The sequence below is a fragment of the Aphanomyces astaci genome (genome assembly GCF_000520075.1).
Source record: "Aphanomyces astaci strain APO3 unplaced genomic scaffold supercont1.92, whole genome shotgun sequence".
Taxonomy (NCBI): domain Eukaryota; phylum Oomycota; class Saprolegniomycetes; order Saprolegniales; family Verrucalvaceae; genus Aphanomyces; species Aphanomyces astaci.
In genome coordinates, this window is record NW_009798355.1 from 162,582 (window position 1) to 185,423 (window position 22,842).

The following is a 22,842-nucleotide window of genomic DNA, read 5'->3' on the forward strand; positions in this document are numbered from 1 at the left end:
GTAACATATCTATTTTTTCTAGCTTTGTAATATACTCTTCACTACGTACTACTGTACTAAGTAGTAATAGATCTTGAACAAAGTGCTTTCAAATGACCCAAGCTTCTGTAGCTAAATGGTGAAGCATGCAGCTAATACTTCTGTCCGAGTTTAAGTGCACGATTCAGAATTTTTGAAAAATGAACGTGAAGCTTTGCGAATATTAGAGAGAAAAAGGTATCCAGCTGTTCAGAACTTCCAAAATTCGCATGGTTTGTCGAATCAATATTGAACCACGCTGGAGTTCTGATTGGTTGAATATATTTGTCATTTCTCTAAGAGCCAATCAAATCCACTCAAAATTGGATAAGCCAATAGCGTCGATTCGTGATTCGATTCGACGGGGTCTGGAAATCTGTACCGAATCCACAAGACATAAATCAAATACTCTTACAGCAAATAACCTTCAGTATACTTTTAACTGTACAGTAAAGCTTAACCAAATAGTGGTAAAAGGTAATAACCCGGTAATGGGGTAAGGTAAGGTAAAAGGTAAGCAGGACCATTCGGGGCAAGGTAAGGTAAGGGTAAAGGTATTGTCGATTTTCAATCGAGCACAAATAGAGCCGAAACATCTGATTGGCCAATATCCACTTCGCCCTTTCCAGTAGAAACTCGAAAATGGATTGTAGCCAATCAGCGACTAGTAGTTTCGGATTGACCAATGGGAGAGATTGGTGCTCGATTCGCTCGGCGAGATTCGATTGAACGGGGTCCGGAAATTCATACCGAATCTCCAATAAAAGTAAAAATATTTTATACCCCGTTTAACTTTTACCTTACCTTGCCGAGACCTGTTAATAGTGGCGTCCTAACATGGTACTATTAATACTAGTACAGTAGTAGTACATAGCAAGTAAGTCCGCGTTCACTACATAATCGAATTATCAGTTTACAGACGACGAACTTCACAGGTAGATTTGTTACTTTCTAACCATTTGTACTCACATTTTGACAACAAATTTTATGATAGCTTTTTTATCTTAAAGTATGTTGAAATTATGTGTTTAGGGTAAGCGGTTACAACAGGTTTCATATAATTTATACAAGGGTATTGCTTTATAGAGATATATTACTGTTGTGGAAGGATGCCCACCGAGTTTTCCTGTTAATACTCGACAAAACCTCAGATCCAACCCAGATCCAACCCAGCTCCAACCCAATGTGGCCCGTGTCGACTAGGGTACTTCAAGCCCAATCTTGAATGACTGTTACAAATGGCTTCAACGCTTTTTTTCCATTTCATTCACGTGACGGAATGGTTAGCATTATATGACAGAGGTTTTGACTCGAACAAGCGACGACGTGTGATTGGGCAATGCAAAGTTGTCCTAAATTGGTTAAGTTATCTTAGTTAACTGTAAACTGGTTTTTTACGTTAATTTCGTTTTTTCATTACTTAACAGTATGTTACTTCGAGTATCTTAGTTAACAGTAAATTGTTTTTTTCGTTATTTCATTACGAATGAATGACCTGTCTGCACTGCCAATTGAACTTGGAATACTAACCTTACACGCACTTACAATGACCACTTGCCTGAAGCGCCACCACGGTTGCACCTTACAGATACATCAAACACGTACGACGTGCCTGGATCGAACGCTACTGACAGTTTACTGTTCGTAACTACTATTTTACCTAGGGATTGATCTGTCACTTTTTGTCACTTTTATGGCGAGGCAGGCTAGCCCCATAAAACGAAGTAAAAGAGAGTCTACGAGTTTCGGCACGAATTTCCAGACCCCGCCCAATCGAATCTCGGACTGTTATCCTCGCCCTTAACCTCGCAGTGACATTTGATTCGTTTATTTGAAATTACTTATCGCTGATTGGCTAAAAATATTATTTCTGTTTTCCATGTCCTTTCTCCCCAATATTGGTTAGCCAATAAAACATCGCGGCGTGGTTGTACCGAATCTATAATATAGATTTCGTGCAAATTTCCGGACCCTACCCATTCGAATCACGCCGACCATACTGATTCACGAATCGCCCCCATGCGTCACTCCAACTTTTCTTGCAGCGTGTGATTCGCCACTTTGTTTTACAGAGTGTGCTTTCTGCGGAATGGGGAAAGCCAATGAAATTTCGCGGCGAGATTTGTGATTGGTTTTACGATTCGCGCAGAATGGGGAAATTTGTGGCAAAATCATAATACAACAAACTTCATTCTTTTGCTAGACAAATACCCCCGTGGGGTGTTGCTGGTCGGTTGAAAAATCTGACGACCGCCTGTCCAGCCGGGTGAGTCGAACGCGACTCGCGCCCGCCTTCAGGGCCGCCGCCATGGCCGCGTCATCCTGTTGAGTAATCATGATCCCTTCCGCCATGGACGAGTGAGGGTCGGCGCTGAAGGCAAACCCGCTGTTGGTTCTCGACACGGACCTGGACGACGAGTTGCTCTAGAACATCGCAAGAAACCTCATCAACTATTGTCGATTTGATACAAATTTGGGGAGGGGGTGCAATCGAATCGCGCCGACCAAACCGATCCACAATCGATCTGATTGGTTGAATTTCATTGAGAAGGTGGTTTTGATTGGCTAATAATGTTGAGCTCATCTGAGGCAGCCAATCAAATCGATTTAAATTCCAACGAGAAACCACGCCACAACACGAAATTTCACTCGAAAGCACAATAACTAGCCTCCTTCACATTTGTACGTACATATCGCGAGCCGCTGGGATGACTGAGGGTGGGCAGAGTCATGCCGTCACCGAGCCAAGCGACCTCCAAGTCGCCTCCAAAGTCGTTTCCAAGCTTGACATTGGGATATCGCTCGGGGTTGTGAAGCGATTTGCCCAATACATGTTTCTACCAATGCTAATGAATCCACAATAATGTACAACTAGCCGCTTTGGGGGTTGAATTGTTGTACGTACTTCTTGGACCACTTGCCATAAAAACGGATAAAACGATCGCTGGAACACCTTCCAGGAAAAGTTTCGCAGCAAACACGTGACAATTGTCAGCGGCAACACAAACCAAAACGTCGGCCCTACGACGAATAAGTCATACAACCTCAGAGGCGAATAGATATACACAAATATACTGATTTCCCCCTGACTTTGGAACAGGCCAAAAAATGTATTTTTGACAGTATATAAGAAATCACAGTTATAAGTTTTCACTCAAGGTTGGCGGGACCGATGGTTCGCTGAACTTTGACATTTAATACTGTTCGTTTCCACAAATTATTGAAATTTAGCCGTTCCAAAGTCAGGGGGGGAAATCAGTATATATATATATTGAAGTGCGTACCGTTCAGCGTATTTTGAGTCGCGCCATAGTTGGCTTGGGACAGAAAGAGCCAATTCGACTCGACGTACAGCGTCAGGGGGATATACGCCAGCACGCCCAACCACCACGCAACGCCGCCCCAACACATCCACGATTGTTGGATCGAAATGATCTACCACCCGTCAAAGAAATAAAAAATTAAATTAAATAAAGACCCAGCTACGGTTATTCGCTTCAAATAATTTACAACATAACGTTCGAAACAACCATTGTAGCCACCAATCCGCGACAAGGAAATTTCAGCTTGACCAATGAGATCGATTGGAGATCAGTGTGAACTGTCCAAAACCATACATTTGACCAGTGAACCCATATATTGTGCATTTCACCCAAATTTGGTCATTTCACCAAATAGCATTCAAATCCATTTGATCTCATTTAAGCTTGAACAATCTACTATAACATACAACGATTAGTATATATTTGATTTTGTCCAATGCGGACGGACAGGGCCGAATCAAACGTTTGGATTGGCAGAAATTCGGCAAGACGTGATTTGATTGGGTTATGCGGTTCATTAATCCATTCTCTTAAGCTCCACGTTCGAATCGATTAGACAATATATACATATATACATTCTCAACATGGTACCAACCTTGAAATTGGCGACGAGCACGACCAGAGCAAAGAGGACGATTCCGTACTGCTGCAGGTCGCCACTCCCAGCCCCGAGCTCCCGCTGGTTGAAGCCAAACACGGCAACTGCGAAGATCACCCCCGCTTCGAAGATGGACGCACAAATCCACTTGAACAACACGAGTGTGTTGAACAAGTCGCCGGATATGCCCACCTTATACAAGGCAGGGTACAGCTGGCCGACCGCCCACGGGACGTCGTAGTCGAACACGCCGAGCACGCCAATCGGCAGCGACGTAAACGCCAAGTTATACAGCTGGAACGCTACTTCCGAGTACTCTTTTTGGCCCGACGAGCCTACGACAACGTGATAGTATCAGTTATCGTTTAATAGTATCCACTAGTTAGTTGTTATATCATATACAACAACGAATATCATGCATTGAGCAACGACATGGATGATGATTCACGCCAGGATGACTGTACCAGTTGTAAACAGGAAAAAGTATTGCGCCAACACCAAAATGATGTTCTTGTAAAACATGTACCCGACCAACTTGGACATGCGCACGTAATTCAATCGGCCATGGTGCAGCAGCAACTTTTCTAGGAAATAGAATTGGCCGATCGCATAGTCGCTCGAGTTGACCGCTTGCATGCCTTCCATGCCGCAGATGCCGACGCCAACATGGGCGCGCTGGATCATCGCCACGTCGTTGGCGCCGTCGCCAATCGCGAGCGTGCTATGTATGTATCAAACACTGTTATTGGCCATGGAAAAAACTCGTTGTCTTTCTTTTTCATATATATGACATATATGACATATATATATATGTATATATATAGGACCAAGACGTACCGAGCTTTGACGTTGTTGGCCCGAACAAGCCCCACGACTTCGGCCTTTTGAGACGGCGACACGCGGCAGCACACGACGGACGCACATTCCATGGCGACTTTTAAAAACATGGCACACGCATCATCTGTGTCGGCCATGACCATTTCGAGCGCATCGCCGTCGATCACAAGCGACCGCCGCGTGATTTCCACTTCTACAACCATAAATATATATATATATATAAATATATATATTCCCCATCATATTCTTCTCTCTTATATATATATACTCGAGGCCACGTACGGTCGAGGTCGGCCACACACAAGGCGAGACTCGCGCGCAACGACGCCAGGTCCGGGTACTCGTCCAAGTTGAACACGTACTGCATCATGTCGTTGTCCATGAGCTGGCACGCGTACGCAATATTAATTGCTGTCTCCTGCTTGTCCCCCGTGAGCACCCACACCTTCATGCCGGCCTCCATGAGGCGGGCGATGGCGCGCGGAACGTTGTCCTGGAGCTTGTCTTCGATGGCCGTGGCGCCCAGCAGCACCAGATCTTGCTCCATCTCGACCATGCACGCGTCAATGTCGTTCGGGTGGCCATTCTTGCGCTTGTCAATCTGGTCCAGCGACGCGCACGCGGCCTTGTACCGCTTGGTCCACTGGTGGTAGTACGCTGTGGGAATCACCTTCTTGGCGATTGTGAGCGTGCGGAGGCCGTCGTCGGCGAACGTCTGCAGCTGCTCCAGCGTCGCCGCGACCACGTCCGCGTCGTTGTCGTTGGCCAGCAGCGGAGTGATCACGTTGTCCGCGCCCTTGGTGAGCAACATGAACGCCCCGTTCGGGTCTTGCACCACACAACTCATGCGCTTCCGGTCCGAGTTGAACTCGAGCACGTCCAGCACTTTGAACTCCCACAACTCGCTCGACGCAGACGGGTCCTGCTGCAGTGATTTGTTGGTCACGCGGACGCGCGCCACGCCCAAGCCCCGCGACTCGAATGCAAACCCAAAGAACTTGGCCGCCGACACCAGCGCCTGCTCGTCCGGGGACGACGCAGAGTACCGGAGCACCGCGTCGCCGTGCTTGTCGGTTGCTTGCTCTGGGATCACCGTGTGGCAAATCGCCAAGTGCAAGAAAAATTCGGCTTCGTTCGTGAGAGCGTTAGTGGAGCTGTTCAGCGGAATGTCGGTCAATTTCTGGTGCAATTTCGGGTCGTGAAAGTTCACATAGGGCACTTTCGCCCCATATTTCGACACGGGAACTTCAGGCACGGGGAGGCCCTTGCGTTTCAGCGCCGCTCGTCCTATAGAAATCATAAAACTCGACGAAAACAAAGCAAGAAAGTTGGTATTTTGGTGAAAAACATACCAATTTCCGTCGTGCCAAGGCCATAACTGACGCCATTGATCGAACATTTGCGGAATTCCATCACGTTGCACGTCAACGTGCCAGTTTTGTCACTAAAAATGTACGAAATCTGGCCCAATTCTTCATTCAGCGCCATCGTTCGCACAATCATGCGTGAGTCAAGGACGTCGTAGTACATGTCCAGGTCCAACGCCATCAACATGGCTTGGATTAGCATGACCGTCGAGATAGTCACGTAAAGCGACACTGGGATCATTTGGTAGAGGAGCAAAAAGTACTGACCGCACGCCACGAGCCTACATACCAGGAATAACAAATCGAGTCAAAATCATGATTTCAGAAACTTGGGTAGTATTACCATCGATAAAACGGAGTGTGCCGAGGTAGGGACAGGTAGCACGCGTTCAATTTGGCGCAAGTGTGGGTGGAGAAGCGGTAGTCCTTTAGAGACAGACGGTCAGTATACGATAGTATGTGTAGTTGTATGTAATATTATAAGTCGATTCGAAATTGCAGTGTACGAGCAGAAGAACCAAATCGGCAGACAATCGATATACGACCAATCAAAACCCACTTCACGAATCAAGTAGCCAATCATATTTTTCACTCTTCGACCAATTCAACATCGAATTAGTGTGTGAATGAAATTAGTGTGACACTGGACGATGTTCCATACAAAAGTCAGGATAGTGAATCGATGGTGAATCAGCACAAAGTCCACCAAATGAAGAACGATATAACGTACCCAGTACACTTGGGCCGATGCTGCACACACACACAGAGATAACAGCATAGCCAGAAGCCACTTGATCATCACGTTGACGTGATCGTTGATGGAACTCCATTTGGTTTCAGGCTTGGCAAACGACTGCATGATCTTCGTGTCGGGGCCAGTGTTGAGCACGAGCCCGTACATCCACTCGGTGTTGCGGAGTTGGCATCCGCGCAAAACGATATTTTGGATCGAAATAGGATGGTTCGCGATAGATCCATTAGGTTGGTCGGTAAAGAATGACCCGGCAAAGCGGTTGATGGCTTTGTTGGGCTGTTCGCACTCGACCCGACCGTGCAGCGCTGACACTTCGACTTCATCCTGCGCGTGCATAGTGCTTTCCATCGCTTGTCTAAGTGGACATTGGAATTTCAGTCATCCCTCCCTGGATGGATGGATGACTGACCATGCACACTGACGTACCGAAGTTTCAAGTTGGTTTCGCCATCCAACGACTTGGTTTCGACGTAGCAAATACCAGCCTTGTGCTCCACGTCCACTTCATGCACGGCCAAAATCAACAAGTCGGCGGGCGCGGTGCCGCGGTTGTCCAGCTTGACGATGTGGCCTACTTGAAGCGCAGACCAGGGCATCGCCACGAGGTTGCCATTGAACACGACGCGACACGACGCCGAGTTGGCTTCGTCGTCTGCTAAGTGCCTTCGGCGGTCTTCGATGATCGCCAGAGTGCCGTCCACTGTCAAGATGAACATGAGCACGGGCAGCGTCGATGGCCTATTGATGATAATGATGATTCAAGCAACAACAAACGAAGGAGCACGCTACCAGCCAGTGTTGGTGATCGCAGGAATGCACTGCAGGATGGATACGAGCAAAAAGTACGCATTCGCCAGCTTGGCAAAGCTCTCGACGGTAAACTTGGGCAAGAACGACCACTTGGTATACTTGGATGTGACGACCACGTTCGTGCAAAACGGGCCGTGGGTTTCGGTGGAGCGAGGATTCAGCCACAGGTGGCGGAAGCTATTCGAGAGCAACGACGTCTCCGAGCCGATGAACGTGCTGCCAGGCGGTGGCTTGGGGCTCGTGGCCACTTCTCGATACGCTTCGCCCATCTTCATGTGCAGGTGGTGTCGAGGTGTCAGTAAAAACCATCGACCAGCCAATCAACGACGTGGTTGAAATTCGAAACTCTGTGTGTAACCATCGGGAAATCGCGAAAAGCACTGCAAAATATAATGGCTGTAGCAAATCGTCTGAATGGGAATAACTCCATACTATAATACACAGTGCTTTATCAAATTTGACAAGTACATTTTCAAATGAATACTAAAATAAAGTGGCAAGTATTGTACTTTCGAGTGAATTTTCGTGTTGTGGCGTGGTTTCTCGTTGGAATTTAAATCGATTTGATTGGCTACCTCAGATGAGCTCAAAATTATTAGCCAATCATTTCAACCTTTTCAATGAAATTCAACCAATCAGATCGATTTCGAATTGGTTTGGTCGGCGCGATTAGATTGCACCCCGTCCCCAAATTTGTATCAAATCGACAATATTACCATTTGTTATCTTTTGATCATATTTTGTAAACTGCCATGAAATAGCTCGGCCAATGTTGCCATATTCATCATGTCAAAATCTATACTTTTTTTCAATTAACTGTAAATGAAAAGCGTGGATGCTCTCGACCACCGTCAACATGATGACAGAGTCAGTTTATAATTTCAGTACTTTAATTTTGATTTATGTATTAGGGCGGGTCTGGATGCCACGAAAAATGGCATAAAATGGCCGTTTTTCGAAGAAAAGTTGGCAATATCGAAATATTCCATTTTTCGAGATTTTGTGCATCTGGATACCATCAAAGTTCAAAATTGTATGCCACAATTTTCTTGAGAATCGGGTGTTTTATGGAGGCTTGGGTTCACGTTGCAGTCTTGCACTTTGTCAAGAAGGGGCACTTTGGCCTGTCTACTTTGGCCTCTTTGGCACCTCCGGATTGTATCCGGATTTTGTGCCTCAGCCAGATTTTCGGAAATCGAATAATTTACTAAAATACAGCTGGTATCCAGACAACTTTGAAGATACTTCCTTTTCTCCTTTTCTTCATGGGATTTGGGAATATTTGCAGACTTGCCAAAACAAATTATGGCATAATTTTTTGGGGTGGCTGGCATCCAAACCAGCCCTTCATTTACTTACATAAATAATCCTCAAATATTTATCTCCAAAGCAGTACATCTGGGTTACTGTACAGATCTTCCTTCGCTGTCAGTCAGTTCGCACAAAATTCGTGCCTGAAACTTGTGAGTTCAGTGGTCTAATCTGAGATTCGAAATCCAAGGCATTTTGGTTGTCCCCCAATGACCAGCTTGGTTCAAACTCCGTGGTTTCGGTTACTGTACTTCTACGTAGTACCAGGTACTCCGGATTATAGCTAACGTTACCTACTAAGGTAAACCATCAATATCGCGAACGCCATCAATATCGCGAACGGTTTTGATTATATCCAATCCAATGGCTTCATTATGTAATGAGGACTTTTCATTGGATATGATTATACTGAATTCAGCCAAAGAAACAGGAAACCATCTTGAAGTTCAAAACTATGTTCATCTTTATGTTGTCGAATACAAATTTCAAGTAGCACTTTATTATAACGCGTTCAAATTTAATGTAGAATTGATGTAAATTGAAATGCGTCATGACACCCAGGTATAATATTTTGTAGCAGAAACTAATACTATACACTAGTGCTAGGACAACAGTGCGAGATGCAGGGTCCGGAAATTCATACCGAATCTACAATACAGTTTCCTACTTTTTTAGGGCTGGTGTGGATGCCACCCCATAAAATTATGCCATAATCTGTTTTGGCAAGTCTGCAAATATTTCCCAAAGTCTCATATCCCACGAAAAAAGGAGAAAAGAAGTCTCATATCCCACGAAAAAGGAGAAAAGAAGTATCTACAAAGTTTTATGGATGCCAGCTGTACTTTGGAAAAATTATTCGATGTCCGAATGAAGTGCAAGACTTCAACGTGAACACAAACCTCCATAAAAATGTTGGACCAAATCGGTCCATATTTTTTATGCCATAAAACACCTGGTTCTCAAGAAAATTGTGGCATCAATTTTTAAACTTTGGTGGCATCCAGATGCACAAAATATCGAAAAATGAAATATTTCGATTTTGGCAACTTTTCTTGGAAAAAAGGCCATTTTATGCCTACTAGTATACCAAAAGGGATTGGAAAATGTGAAATAAATTCACAAGACTTGGGACCATTTTGTCACGTGCTAAAAATGTCTAATAGTACTTGGAATAACAAGCCCTTATATCCGGTTACCACGAAAATCCGTTCGCGGTACTGGTATTAATAGTACTTCTAAAGTAGGTTTATGACTAGGCAAGAGACGGTTGTTTTTATCCTTGAACAATTGCCGTATACCGGTACTTCGAAATAGTATTCTTGAGGGAACTTTCTTTTTAAACAAAACGTATTAAACAAATTTACATTTTCTGTTTACTGTCTGTATACCACTTTTATTGAGAAATATCGCGATAATTTTGCAAAATATTCAAGAATCTCAGCGACTTCAATTTGGCGTGTTTGGATGCCATATCTTGACCAAGGTATATTCCATAATTTTATCAGAAATATCGTGAAAACCACAAGAAATAATATTCTTCTCATGAGTAGAATATTTTGACGATATTGACAGTGTGCGTTGAAGGGCATTTCGGAATGAGAAAGGCCATCATGATTGCATTCCTACGTCGATGGCTTACATATCCGCCGCCGCCTGGCCAAGGAACTCTTCGACAGACAGATGGAGTACTACTACCTCGCCTTCGTCCACAAGACACCAAAGAGGACGTCCATCCTCAGTGGTCCTCTCTGAAGTCCTCTGCTGACAGAAGAGGTTACAATTTTGAACTGTTTGTGAATTTTGTAGAGCTTCGTGCGATGCTGCTCCAGAGAATTGTGCACTGATGAGTTCACTCCGACTATATCCAATGTGGTTGTCCCCTTACAGCTAACATTTTGTTGTGCGCTCGGTTGGGGCGCAATGCCGTGATGACTCTGGTGGGCCAACGCGGTGGCGCAAGACGTCTTGGTCGCAACCCATCGCAAGTGCTGAAGTGGCGGCTTTAGCTCTTGCGATGGATGCCACCAAGACGTCTTGCGCTACCCGCATGCGCAACCACGTGATCATTCCAGCAGGAAGGTGTACGGCAACGACATGATGGTGGAATGAGGGATGACCACATTCATTGGTTTAGCACAAGTGGTGAATCACCACTGATGATGTTACTGAAGTCTAGACCTGTTCGAATTGACCGAGTCCTGAATACCACATCGCATGATCTTGCTCTCATGCACAGCCTAATAATTATCTCAATGCTCCTTGCATCAACCGCCATCACACAAGTAGAATATATCGCAACAGGGTGTGATGAATCTACGCAGTGATTTCACGACATCTGATTGAACAAATTGGACAATTTTGAATTCGCAATGTGACCTGCCTAGTGAATTCCAAAAAGAGACAGGCACATGAAAAATAAAAATCAACAATACAAACTTGAAGATATATTTAATTGAAACTGTACAATTTCAGAATTATTTATGAAATTCGCAAGGTGGTTCACCTTGCGCTGCATACAAAATTGCCTAATATTTCACCTTGCTTTTCTGGTTAATGAAAAATTATCTGTCTGATCCAAAATTTGGAGAATTCACAAGCCCAATTTCGCGTTTATCGGCAAAAAATATAAAAGTGGTTCAAGGGATCCTGAAAGTTGGCAAGAAACTCAGAATCGTCGAGTTTCTTTCAAAATCTGTTTAATCAAAAATAGGGGCACCCTAACTGTAAATTAAATATTTTGTACCGAAGTATTTTTGGTGAATCTCAAGGCAAGCGGTATAAACCACGTTGTTTTATACTCCGTTTTAAACGATAAAGCCTAAAATTGTATACGGTTGTTTCAAACATTGTGACGGTCGCTGTTGCTCACATCACAGCGGCCGGACGCACCGAGGAAGCGCAAGACAGTTTGAGAGAATCCATCGATGGGGCAAGGAGATGTACCCACTGCCGGTACGGCGGCGCCTGGCACCGCGTATCGTGAGATTACCAAGAGCCCCAAGCCTTCGTCAGCGGAAATCACGACAGACAACGCCGCCCCGAGTGAGTATCGCCAACTGTACTTGAATCCCCGAGGCAACGAGGTGCACGGCCCGTTCTGTACCAACGTTGTGATCACGTCCAAGTACACCGTATGGTCGTTCTTGCCCAAGTTTACCGTCGAGAGTTTTGCCAAGCTCGCGAACGCGTACTTTCTCGTCGTGTCGGCGCTGCAGTGTATCCCCGCGATCTCCAACACCAACGGGTTCGTCGTCGTTGATGATGCTCATGTGCGTCGTTCATTCTTCTCACCTGATGGCATGTGTAGCATTCCATCGTCGTTGCCCGTGTTGCTGTTCATCTTGGCGGTGGACGGCACGTTGGCCATCATCGAAGATCGCCGCCGCCACTTGGCAGACGAGGAAGCCAACTCGGCCAAGTGCAATGTCGTGAACCGCAGCACCGGCGCCTTGGAGACGATCCTGTGGTCAGCTTTGCAGGTCGGCCAAATCGTCAAGCTGGACAACCGCGGCACCGCGCCCGCGGACTTGTTGATTTTGGCCGTGCATGAAGTGGACGTGGACCACAAGGCGGGCATTTGCTACGTCGAAACCAAGTCGTTGGACGGCGAAACCAACTTGAAACTTCGGTACTCGATCTCACAGCCCTGTATATATATATATATTCACTGTGGCCATTTTCGTTCTTGGTTTTTATTTCACTTTGTTTTCGGATGGAATATGTATATATCGCGTTTTTTAATTATTCGAACCTCCTTCATTATTGGCTTGATTCATATTGTGCTTTCAGCCAACATTTTTGGATTCACCAAAGCCATGGATCGATATTGTTTGTACTGACCTTTTGTATGTAAGAATCGTCCTGTGTAACGCGAATTTTAAAGTCATGCACTACTTCAAGGTTGAATGATGGGAAGGAGAAGATTTTTTGATTGGCCATTTGATTCGTGTTCTCGGTTTTGATTGGTCGATCGATTGTGGGCCGAGTTTTTGGTGTTAATAATATAATCCGTAGACAAGCGATGGAAAGTACTCTGGAAGTGCAAACTGAAGCCGAAGTGTCAGCACTGCACGGTCGGGTCGAGTGCGAGCAGCCCAACAAAGCCATCAGCCGCTTTGCTGGGTCATTCTTTGTCGACCAACACGATGGATATATCGCGAACGATCCGATTTCAATCAAAAACATCTTACTGCGCGGGTGCCAACTCCGCAACACCGAGTGGATGTACGGGCTCGTGCTCAACACAGGCCCCGACACGAAGATCATGCAGTCGTCGGCCAAACCAGTGGCCAAATGGAGTTCCATCAACGGTCAAGTGAACCGAATGATTCAATGGTTGTTGCTTTTGCTTGTGCTGCTCTGTTCGGGGTCGGCCACGGCATATGTATTCTGGGTACGTCGTTGTCGATATATATATATATATTGTGTGTTCTACTCGTAATTTCCACTGGCGGTGGGTTGATTGAATCGCCCCACAATCGCCGGATCTTTGAAATTATTGATATATATATAAATATTAGTTTAAGAGGTATCTTTTTGAATTATATAGCCGATCATATTTCAACCTTCATGCGTTTTTTAGCCTATCATACTCGTTGGCTCGATTTCTTGGTGATTTCAATAATTCCCCAAATCTGGCAAAGTTGGGTGAAAAGCCAAAAATATTCGATGCATGCGTTGCACGGTATATACAGGAGCATGGTTATGGGTACGTTTGAGTATGATGCTGTTGTTGCGAGTTTTTCACGTGTATAGATAAATCAAGTGTGTATATATAATATATATGTTCTGGTGTTGATGTTGTATTCTATATTGGGTGGTGGTTAAGCCGACGAAACGTTGCAAATATTATAAATCGACGTGGTTTGGGTGCTACATTTGGTTGATTCTTGGTCACTATAACTTACTTCCTTTGTTTCTAGGACAACACGTTCAATGCGTATGCGTGCGCGACGGCTGTGCCCCCGACTTGTTATTTGAGTTTGGAAACCAACAGCGCGGTCCAGCGCTGGTAGGTCCATACCCGTCGATCATGTTTTTTAAATATATATAATATTTCGATTATATATATATATAATATTTCGACTATATATATATAATATTTCGACTATATATATATATAATATTTCGATTCTTTTAGGTTTATATTTCGATTATATATATATATAATATTTCGATTATATATAATATTTCGATTCTTTTAGGTTTGTCGGGTTTGGCCAATACTTTCTGCTCATGTACCAAATCATCCCCGTGTCGCTGTATGTCACGATTTCGACGGTCATGTTTTTGCAAGCGATCTTCATGTCTTGGGACCTGGACATGTACTTTGAAGAGCTCGACGTCCGCATGATTGTGCGGACGATGGGGCTCAACGAAGAATTGGGCCAGATTTCCTATGTCTTTTCCGACAAAACCGGCACGTTGACGTGCAACGTGATGGAATTCCGCAAGTGTTCGATCAACGGCGTCAGTTATGGCCTTGGCACGACGGAAATTGGTATGTTTTTCACCAAAATACCAACTTTCTTGCTTTATTTTTCGTTAAGTTTTATGATTTCTAAAGGTCGAGCGGCGCTGAAACGCAAGGGCCTCCCCGTGCCTGAAGTTCCCGTGTCGAAAAAAGGGGCGAAAGTGCCCTATGTGAACTTTGAAGACCCGAGATTGCACCAGAAATTGACAGCCATTCCGTTAAACAGCTCCACCAACTGGACGAAAGAAGCCGAATTTTTCTTGCACTTGGCGATTTGCCACACGGTGATCCCAGAGCAAGCAACCGACAAGCACGGCGACGCGGTGCTCCGGTACTCTGCGTCGTCCCCGGACGAGCAGGCGCTGGTGTCGGCGGCCAAGTTCTTTGGGTTTGCATTCGAGTCGCGGGGCTTGGGCGTGGCGCGCGTCCGCGTGACCAACAAATCACTGCAGCAGGACCCGTCTGCGTCGAGCGAGTTGTGGGAGTTCAAAGTGCTGGACGTGCTCGAGTTCAACTCGGACCGGAAGCGCATGAGTTGTGTGGTGCAAGACCCGAACGGGGCGTTCATGTTGCTCACCAAGGGCGCGGACAACGTGATCACTCCGCTGCTGGCCAACGACAACGACGCGGACGTGGTCGCGGCGACGCTGGAGCAGCTGCAGACGTTCGCCGACGACGGCCTCCGCACGCTCACAATCGCCAAGAAGGTGATTCCCACAGCGTACTACCACCAGTGGACCAAGCGGTACAAGGCCGCGTGCGCGTCGCTGGACCAGATTGACAAGCGCAAGAATGGCCACCCGAACGACATTGACGCGTGCATGGTCGAGATGGAGCAAGATCTGGTGCTGCTGGGCGCCACGGCCATCGAAGACAAGCTCCAGGACAACGTTCCGCGCGCCATCGCCCGCCTCATGGAGGCCGGCATGAAGGTGTGGGTGCTCACGGGGGACAAGCAGGAGACAGCAATTAATATTGCGTACGCGTGCCAGCTCATGGACAACGACATGATGCAGTACGTGTTCAACTTGGACGAGTACCCGGACCTGGCGTCGCTGCGCGCGAGTCTCGCCTTGTGTGTGGCCGACCTCGACCGTACGTGGCCTCGAGTATATATATATAAGAGAGAAGAATATGATGGGGAATATATATATTTATATATATATATATATTTATGGTTGTAGAAGTGGAAATCACGCGGCGGTCGCTTGTGATCGACGGCGATGCGCTCGAAATGGTCATGGCCGACACAGATGATGCGTGTGCCATGTTTTTAAAAGTCGCCATGGAATGTGCGTCCGTCGTGTGCTGCCGCGTGTCGCCGTCTCAAAAGGCCGAAGTCGTGGGGCTTGTTCGGGCCAACAACGTCAAAGCTCGGTACGTCTTGGTCCTATATATATACATATATATATATGTCATATATGTCATATATATGAAAAAGAAAGACAACGAGTTTTTTCCATGGCCAATAACAGTGTTTGATACATACATAGCACGCTCGCGATTGGCGACGGCGCCAACGACGTGGCGATGATCCAGCGCGCCCATGTTGGCGTCGGCATCTGCGGCATGGAAGGCATGCAAGCGGTCAACTCGAGCGACTATGCGATCGGCCAATTCTATTTCCTAGAAAAGTTGCTGCTGCACCATGGCCGATTGAATTACGTGCGCATGTCCAAGTTGGTCGGGTACATGTTTTACAAGAACATTATGATGGCTTTGGCCCAGTACTTTTACTTGTACACGACAGGTACATACATATATGACACTATTTTGGTCAAATAGGGATGTGTGGACAGTATATTTGTCTGTGTAGGGTCATCGGGGCAAAAAGCGTACTCTGAAATTGCATTCCAAGCGTACAACTTGGCGTTTACGTCCATGCCTATTGTGGTGCTCGGCGTGTTCGACTACGACGTGCCGTGGGCGGTCGGCCAGCGCTTTCCGGCGCTTTACAAGCCAGGCATCACGGGCGAATTGTTCAACACGACGGTGTTCTTCAAGTGGATTGCCGCGTCGATTTTCGAGTCGGCCGTGATCTTCATCGTGACTGTGTACGGGTACAATCAACTGGAGCAAGGCCTCGGCAGCGGCGACTTGCAGCAATATGGCATCCTCCTCTTTGCCCTTGTCGTGTTTGTGTGCAACTTCAAGGTACATTTTGCTTGTTTTGATCGAGTGATATAGATACATATGTACTCCAAGAGAGGTAGATGTAAGGAGACTCCAAAAATGATATATGTAGATACTCCAAAAATGATAGATACACTCTGTGAATGATTGTATGCACAAATATATATATGGATACTCCAAGAATGATATCATAGGGCCATAGTATATTCCTGTATGCATCATCTCATGTGAACTGTACGTAGATCATCCCGATGCAACAATCGTGGCTCGTGATTGGCGGCGTCGTGTGGTGGCTGGGCGTATTGTCGTACATTCCACTGTGTTTGTACCTGGAATCGAGCTGGTATTGGCTCTCGTCGAGCGATTTCGGCGCTACTCAAAACACGTTGGATGGTACGTACTTCTTTGTAGATTGTCTGGCGTTTATATATTAATATATATTTGACCATAACTCGACTGTAGGTGGGGTGTTTTGGCTCATCATTCCCGTTGCCAGTGGCATGTGTTTGCTGCGCTTCTTCTCGTGGGTGGTGTTCCAGCGCCGGTTCTACCCGTTCTTGTGGCAAGTGGTCCAAGAAGTACGTTGTCGTATATGATTGTATCTCGTCATACTCTTGCTAAATCAGTAAAAATTGATGCAAACATTATTACTTTTTCTGTAGAAATACGTGTTGGGTCAATTGGAATCGCCGCCGTGTCGTGACGTGGAAACGGGCACCCGACCAGTGGACGACACGTTCCACGAAGGCGCGGGGGGGTACCTCCGCCATTCGCACCATGTATGTTATGCTCTATTATCTATTTTGAGGCTTAAAAGATGAACGGGGCTGACAGTTTTGTTATAGAGCACGTCGTCGTCGCAGTCGGTGTCCCGCAGGAACAGCGGGTTTGCATTCAGCTCGGACCCGCAGTCGTCCATGGCGGAAGGCATCATGATCACGAGCACCAAGGACTCGCGCGCGTCGGCCATGAAGACGGCCGAGGGTCGCATCCGGGTGACGAGATTGGAGCAGCGCTCGTCGGATTATGCGCTGACCCGCGAAGCCAAGCAACCGTCGGGCTACTTCATCTAGAGTGGAGCAGCGGTAGTTCTTCTCGTTTCAATCGAGTTTATAATACTACATACAACAGTAACATTGTAATATGTTTTGCAACGTCTATGAATGTGAATCGTATCGACGGTATAATTATTTTTTATTTCTATAAAATTACTACTTATTTTTTGTATTGATGTTGGGACGATACTATGATGGGAAAATTGTGAAATTCAATTTCTAATAAAAAGTAGTAAAGTTGGTAAAACAAATTCAGTTGTGCCGAGTCTAGGAGAGCCTCGGTACGAGTATGCCACTACTAAGTCTAACGAGCGGGGGGTATACGGTAGCTGTGTGATCCAAGAAGTTGGCGGTAGTTGTGCTCACAACCAATGTGAAAAGATATTGTATATACATCAGCCATATCACGACATTTTACGCATACTCAAGCATGGGACGGTAGCTACTACTACTACAGTAGCTACACTGTACTACTACTGATTGCTTGCAAGTTCCTTCGAAGTAGTTACGTCATTGCTGCGAGCACAACCATCGACGCGGTCCAGCCGAGGGCTGATGCTGCTGCCGCGCTGGACGACGGCACAGAAGCGGGCGACTTTGCAGGGACCGACGACGGGGCCGACGTGGCGGTCGCAGAATTCGTCGTCTCGTACGGCCAGTTGGAGGCGACGTAGTACTCGGTGGCCGGCCATCGAAACTTGCATGAGGCTGCAAACCCGTTGGCAATATGCATGCACTTGTTGGCGTAAAAATCGGTGATCAGCGCCATGGCGGCCGGCTTATCTTGAGGAAGAAACAGCTCCAAGTACGGCAGCAGCTTCTGGCCCGTCACGCACATGGCCGATCCGTTGGCAAAGAGGCGCGACGGGTCAAAGGTAGAAATGAGGCGCAGGTACGGAACGCTCTTGATCCACTGCACGAATGCATCGAGCGATGCACTGCAGCCGCTGAAGGGCGTGGCGTTGTGGAACAGGGGCGACCGGGGGCTGCCGGCAGTGTCGTTGAAGGGCAGGCCTTCCTGGGCCGCACACCCTTGTTCGTTGGGCGCGACCAAGAAATCTGCCAGCCGTGTCAGCATGTCCACCATGTCAACGCTCGAGGGAATCACGGCCTTTACACCCGTCATGACGCAAGATGTTTTGGCCCCGGCGACCACTTGTGTGGAGCAAAATACATTGGACACGTGCTTGAGCAGGTTGGACGTGAATAGGCTCAAAGGTAATGGGTCGGTATATGAATCGATCCACGATGCACAACACGGCGACGCTGTTTTGAGTACAGTTACATCCTTGAGAATCTAAATTGAGGAATGCGTTTGATGGGTAAGTGCTGAACATAATAGGGGTCCAAGTGATTAGACAGTTCTGTCGAGTGAAATAGTAGCATGAAACCAACCATACGACACACCTTGTTCATGACACATGCAGCGACGGCCGGAATCGTGTTGGTGCACGTGCTGAGCAGTTGTGTGTCGTTGAGATGGAGCAGGTGCATTGCCAGCGCCATCGCCTGCGCCTGGGTGCGATTGGCATGCTGGAATGGAATGTCCGACATCGGTTTGGCCTGTAGCCATTTAATCGTCTGATTGCAGTCGTCGTTCGATGCAATCGACTGGACCAGCAGAATCCATCCTTCTTGGCCATTTCGCAGGCACGAACCAAACCCGGGCGACATGACTGCCAGCGGCGACAGCGCCTTGTACAGGTCAGTCAGGGATGGATGGATGGCTTTCTCGACTGTGGCGTCCCATGGCAAACAGGTTGAAGCATCTGGTGGAGTCTGTGCGATGGCCACCGAGGCCGCCACCGCTAGCACGACAGAAGCGCAGCGGAGCATTGCCTTTTGGGTGTGTCAGTATGTAGTAATATCGGGGAGTACTGCTGTACGTGTACATAGCACAGTGGTATCGACACTATTTTTTTTCCATGGAGCATTCATAAATTCCGACGTCAACCAATAGTATTTTTTCATATTTTATATTTTAACAAATAGTATGCTCATAAAAAGTTTGTAAATTGTATGATTGGATATAATAAAATTAATCAGATTGATCTGATTGCAAAATTATAATTCGTACTCGGAATCACAACTTGCGCATTCGCATACAATTCCCCATATATTTCAAAATACCACTGTGCGCGAGTTCCTACTCGGTTCTCTGTACGCTGCGTTCACTGTACCATAGTACACCCGAGTGTACCAAAACATCTTGTATGGTACGGTTACAAAGATGAATGTACAGAATACAGGATCGTCATGATTAGCCAATCGAAACGCTTTGGTAGTTTCATGAGCCAATAAGAATTTGATGCAACTTGATTGATCGGGAGTTTCATTCTTGCAAATGTGTGTCAAAGCTGTTTTGGTTGCAAACAAGGTTTCTTTTGGTAACATTTCGCTTCTGGCGTGGAGTGCTTAACGTGGTGGTCGTACACTTATTCACACCTTTTTTTCGGCGTCCCAAAGTCCGTGATTTTGCTTTTCGCGGCATTTCAGCAATGTTTGAAAGCACTCCCGCCGAAATTATCAGAACGTATTATTATTGTTTCGTGATTGAAATCCATTTCGGGTCCTTGGCGTCAAAGGGATGCAAATCATGCTGAAATGCTGCAAGAAGGAAGCTACTCCTCTTTCACTATTCAACGGATGCAAATATAACCAAGCTCAGTACATCCGTCGTATTCTACCCGATGTACTGTGCTATTTTGTTCTAGACAGTTTCGAGAATTGACGGAGGAGTAGCATCCTTCATTTCAGCGAAAGCGCTTTCGCCCAAACGTACGGTATGGTGCGCGTCATCTATACGATGGGGATGGGGCGAAAGCAAAGAAACAAATATTGTGGACCGACGAGATGGTTGAGAGACATCTCAAGGAGGTTGTCTGGCTTGGCTCGAACGGTGTTGGTCACGGAAAGGCTAATGCAACCTGGGCAAATAGCACCTGTGCTCACGGTGCAGTGGCCATTCTGGATGCACCTGCCAGACAATATGCGACCCCAATTCTCAAGAAGTCGATAGAGAGGTTTTGCAAGTGTCCGTTCGCGTTCGCGTTCCACTTTGCTGCCAAAACCAGAAGTCGTCCTGCCAAACCTCATATGGAACGCGAACGCGTACTCTTAAATCTGATTGCCAATCCGCTTAAAGTGCACATCTCACGGACTGGCAGTCCGGTCTGCTCCGTGATAACTTCATTTGATTGGTAGTTCTTGGCCAATCAAGAACTGCACGACCCTACTTGACACGTCAGGTTTGAGTGGCGGGTGGTGCACTTCTTGATTGGCATGGAGACACCTCAGCGCCGGCGCGTCTTCAACGACAAAGAAGATGTTATGTTGCTTCGTCAGGTGAATGCTGACCGCCCATTCCAAGCAAAAAAGGTGAGGAAATGAAATCGTGGGCGTCCGTCGCACACCAACTTGCCGAACATGAAGACTTTGGACGCCCGTCCTTCGACGCCAAAAGGTACTGAACCGCTTTGGGATATTGATGGACGGCCACGTGCAATACAACGCTGAGTCAGCGAGGGCGTCGGGTGTTACTGAAGACCATGATGAGAGGATTCTCCTCCTCGAGGAGCTCCTCGCAGCGTACACCAACTCCAAGTTTCAAGAAAAAGCACGCCATAAGCGGGTGGCGGCGGACCAAGAGAAAAATGAAGTTGACGGAATGTACACTCGAAACGAGGCAATGCAAACGATGGGTAAGCGGAAGGCTCGGTAGCGTTGAGTAGTAATCACCACAGCCGGGAGACCATGAAGATAGCCCAACTTCTTGATTCCCATGACGTCGAAGCGAAAGTCTAGCAGTGCGTTGGCATCGGACACAGCATTGAGATTGTACCGGATGTCTGGGATAACAGGGCGCTCAACGTAGCTTAACGCACAGAGCACTAAGAAACGACGTCGCTGTGTCGTTGCTTTTACGAAGGGGGCAAGTGAGGACAGCTCCGCCTGCGTGAGCACCATCGCTGACAAAGTGATTTTCTGCCTTGAATGAATAACCGAATAATATTTACTTATACGGATATTTGTGAGCAGAACGCGAACGCATTCGTGCAAAACAACTTTGATATTCCGTTCAAACTGAACACAAAAGCATGGTTCGGAGCAGAACGTGACGGCGAACGGACACTTGCAAAACCTCTCTGATATATACGTATACTTGATTGCATATTAGATATGGGTATGCGGTCATGCTGCCTCAGTAGAGTTCAAAGTTTAAATCCGAGTGAGGTTCGCGAAGCTACCGGTAGTACAGAAGCACATGAACTGGCACCGACAGGGTGGTATGGTGCACGTCATCTAAAAACTTTAACTGGCCAAATCGAAGAGTGGAGGTTTTATTATTTAACGTACAATTAATGTAGTTAAACCAAAAACAACAATACGTTAAATACTGATTTCATGCGTTTTATCATTTCAGTGGGAGGTTTAAGGTCCCAACTGCCTCCGGATATTATATATGGATAAGAGCCACATACAAAAAGCAAGATACATCTCAGCGGCCACCACTATGGCCAAATATCCAAGCGCTCATGTAAAATACCGCTAGGTTAAATACTACTCTGTTCCGCGAAAAGAGTCCCATTTTTTATCTTGATTAAAGTATGCTTTGAATTGAAAATCATCTTGAAGTTTGTATTGAAGTCCCAGATTACATGATGCGTCTCAAAAATTTAATGACCATTTTATTAAAATTACTCGACTACTGAACTTGGGAATTCACGGTGCTCAGGAAGGCTTGGGCGCTCCGGTGGATTGCAGGGTCACAATTGACATTGAACAAGGACAGGTCTTTTATGGACGCGTCTTTCCTCATGTGCGGAAGCTTGTAATCGTTCTTTCCCATGTTTTCAAGCGTCTTTTCCATCACCTTTTGCAAAGTAATGAAGGTTTTAGACAACGTGTCAACAGGCAGCTCATGAAATGAACTGTTTACAGCATCAACAAGCTCCTCGATGGTTCGAGTGACCTTTTGACTTTGTAAGCTTTGGATCGAGTTAAAGTATCCCAAATCAAGGATATTTAAGTCAGGGCTGTTTGCAGGCTGGTTGGCCGCTTCAATACCCTCAACACCATACTGTAGTAAGCTGCGAAGTCACACAGTTATGTGGACTTGCATTGTCTTGCTGCAAGTATATTATTTTACTCTGATCCCCCAAA

General features: G+C 46.4%; 4 protein-coding genes across 4 annotated transcripts in view; 1 reads left to right on the forward strand and 3 right to left on the reverse strand.

Moving 5' to 3' along the window:
* Nucleotides 1-2,178: 2,178 nt before the first annotated feature.
* Nucleotides 2,179-8,033, reverse strand: H257_16806 (hypothetical protein). The gene is made up of 13 exons (XM_009845377.1): nt 7,687-8,033; nt 7,324-7,635; nt 6,874-7,252; nt 6,487-6,569; nt 6,129-6,424; nt 5,059-6,063; nt 4,777-4,966; nt 4,404-4,660; nt 3,937-4,274; nt 3,303-3,453; nt 2,924-3,039; nt 2,709-2,855; nt 2,179-2,442 (listed from the first exon to the last, which is right to left on the reverse strand). The coding sequence occupies exons 1-13, from the start codon at nt 7,980-7,982 to the stop codon at nt 2,218-2,220; spliced, it is 3,795 nt and encodes a 1,264-aa protein (XP_009843679.1). The 5' UTR covers nt 7,983-8,033; the 3' UTR covers nt 2,179-2,217.
* Nucleotides 8,034-11,871: 3,838 nt separating this feature from the next.
* Nucleotides 11,872-17,780, forward strand: H257_16807 (hypothetical protein). Its single transcript, XM_009845378.1, has 13 exons — nt 11,872-12,262; nt 12,326-12,646; nt 13,033-13,411; nt 13,941-14,029; nt 14,223-14,518; nt 14,585-15,586; nt 15,676-15,868; nt 15,985-16,241; nt 16,308-16,645; nt 16,867-17,017; nt 17,087-17,202; nt 17,287-17,403; nt 17,470-17,780. Exons 1-13 carry the CDS (start codon nt 11,943-11,945, stop codon nt 17,695-17,697), a joined length of 3,807 nt encoding a protein of 1,268 aa, XP_009843680.1. The 5' UTR covers nt 11,872-11,942; the 3' UTR covers nt 17,698-17,780.
* Nucleotides 17,781-18,033: 253 nt separating this feature from the next.
* Nucleotides 18,034-19,560, reverse strand: H257_16808 (hypothetical protein). Its single transcript, XM_009845379.1, has 2 exons — nt 19,087-19,560; nt 18,034-18,976 (listed from the first exon to the last, which is right to left on the reverse strand). Exons 1-2 carry the CDS (start codon nt 19,513-19,515, stop codon nt 18,185-18,187), a joined length of 1,221 nt encoding a protein of 406 aa, XP_009843681.1. The 5' UTR covers nt 19,516-19,560; the 3' UTR covers nt 18,034-18,184.
* A 2,824-nt stretch (nt 19,561-22,384) lies between these two features.
* The window catches only part of H257_16809 (hypothetical protein), a gene marked incomplete at both ends in the record, with an annotated part of 4,466 nt that continues 4,008 nt past the window's right edge, over nt 22,385-22,842 (reverse strand). Inside the window, one exon of the mRNA XM_009845380.1 lies at nt 22,385-22,552. Coding sequence (XP_009843682.1) covers nt 22,385-22,552 — 168 coding nt within the window. The remainder of the gene's footprint in view (nt 22,553-22,842) is intronic.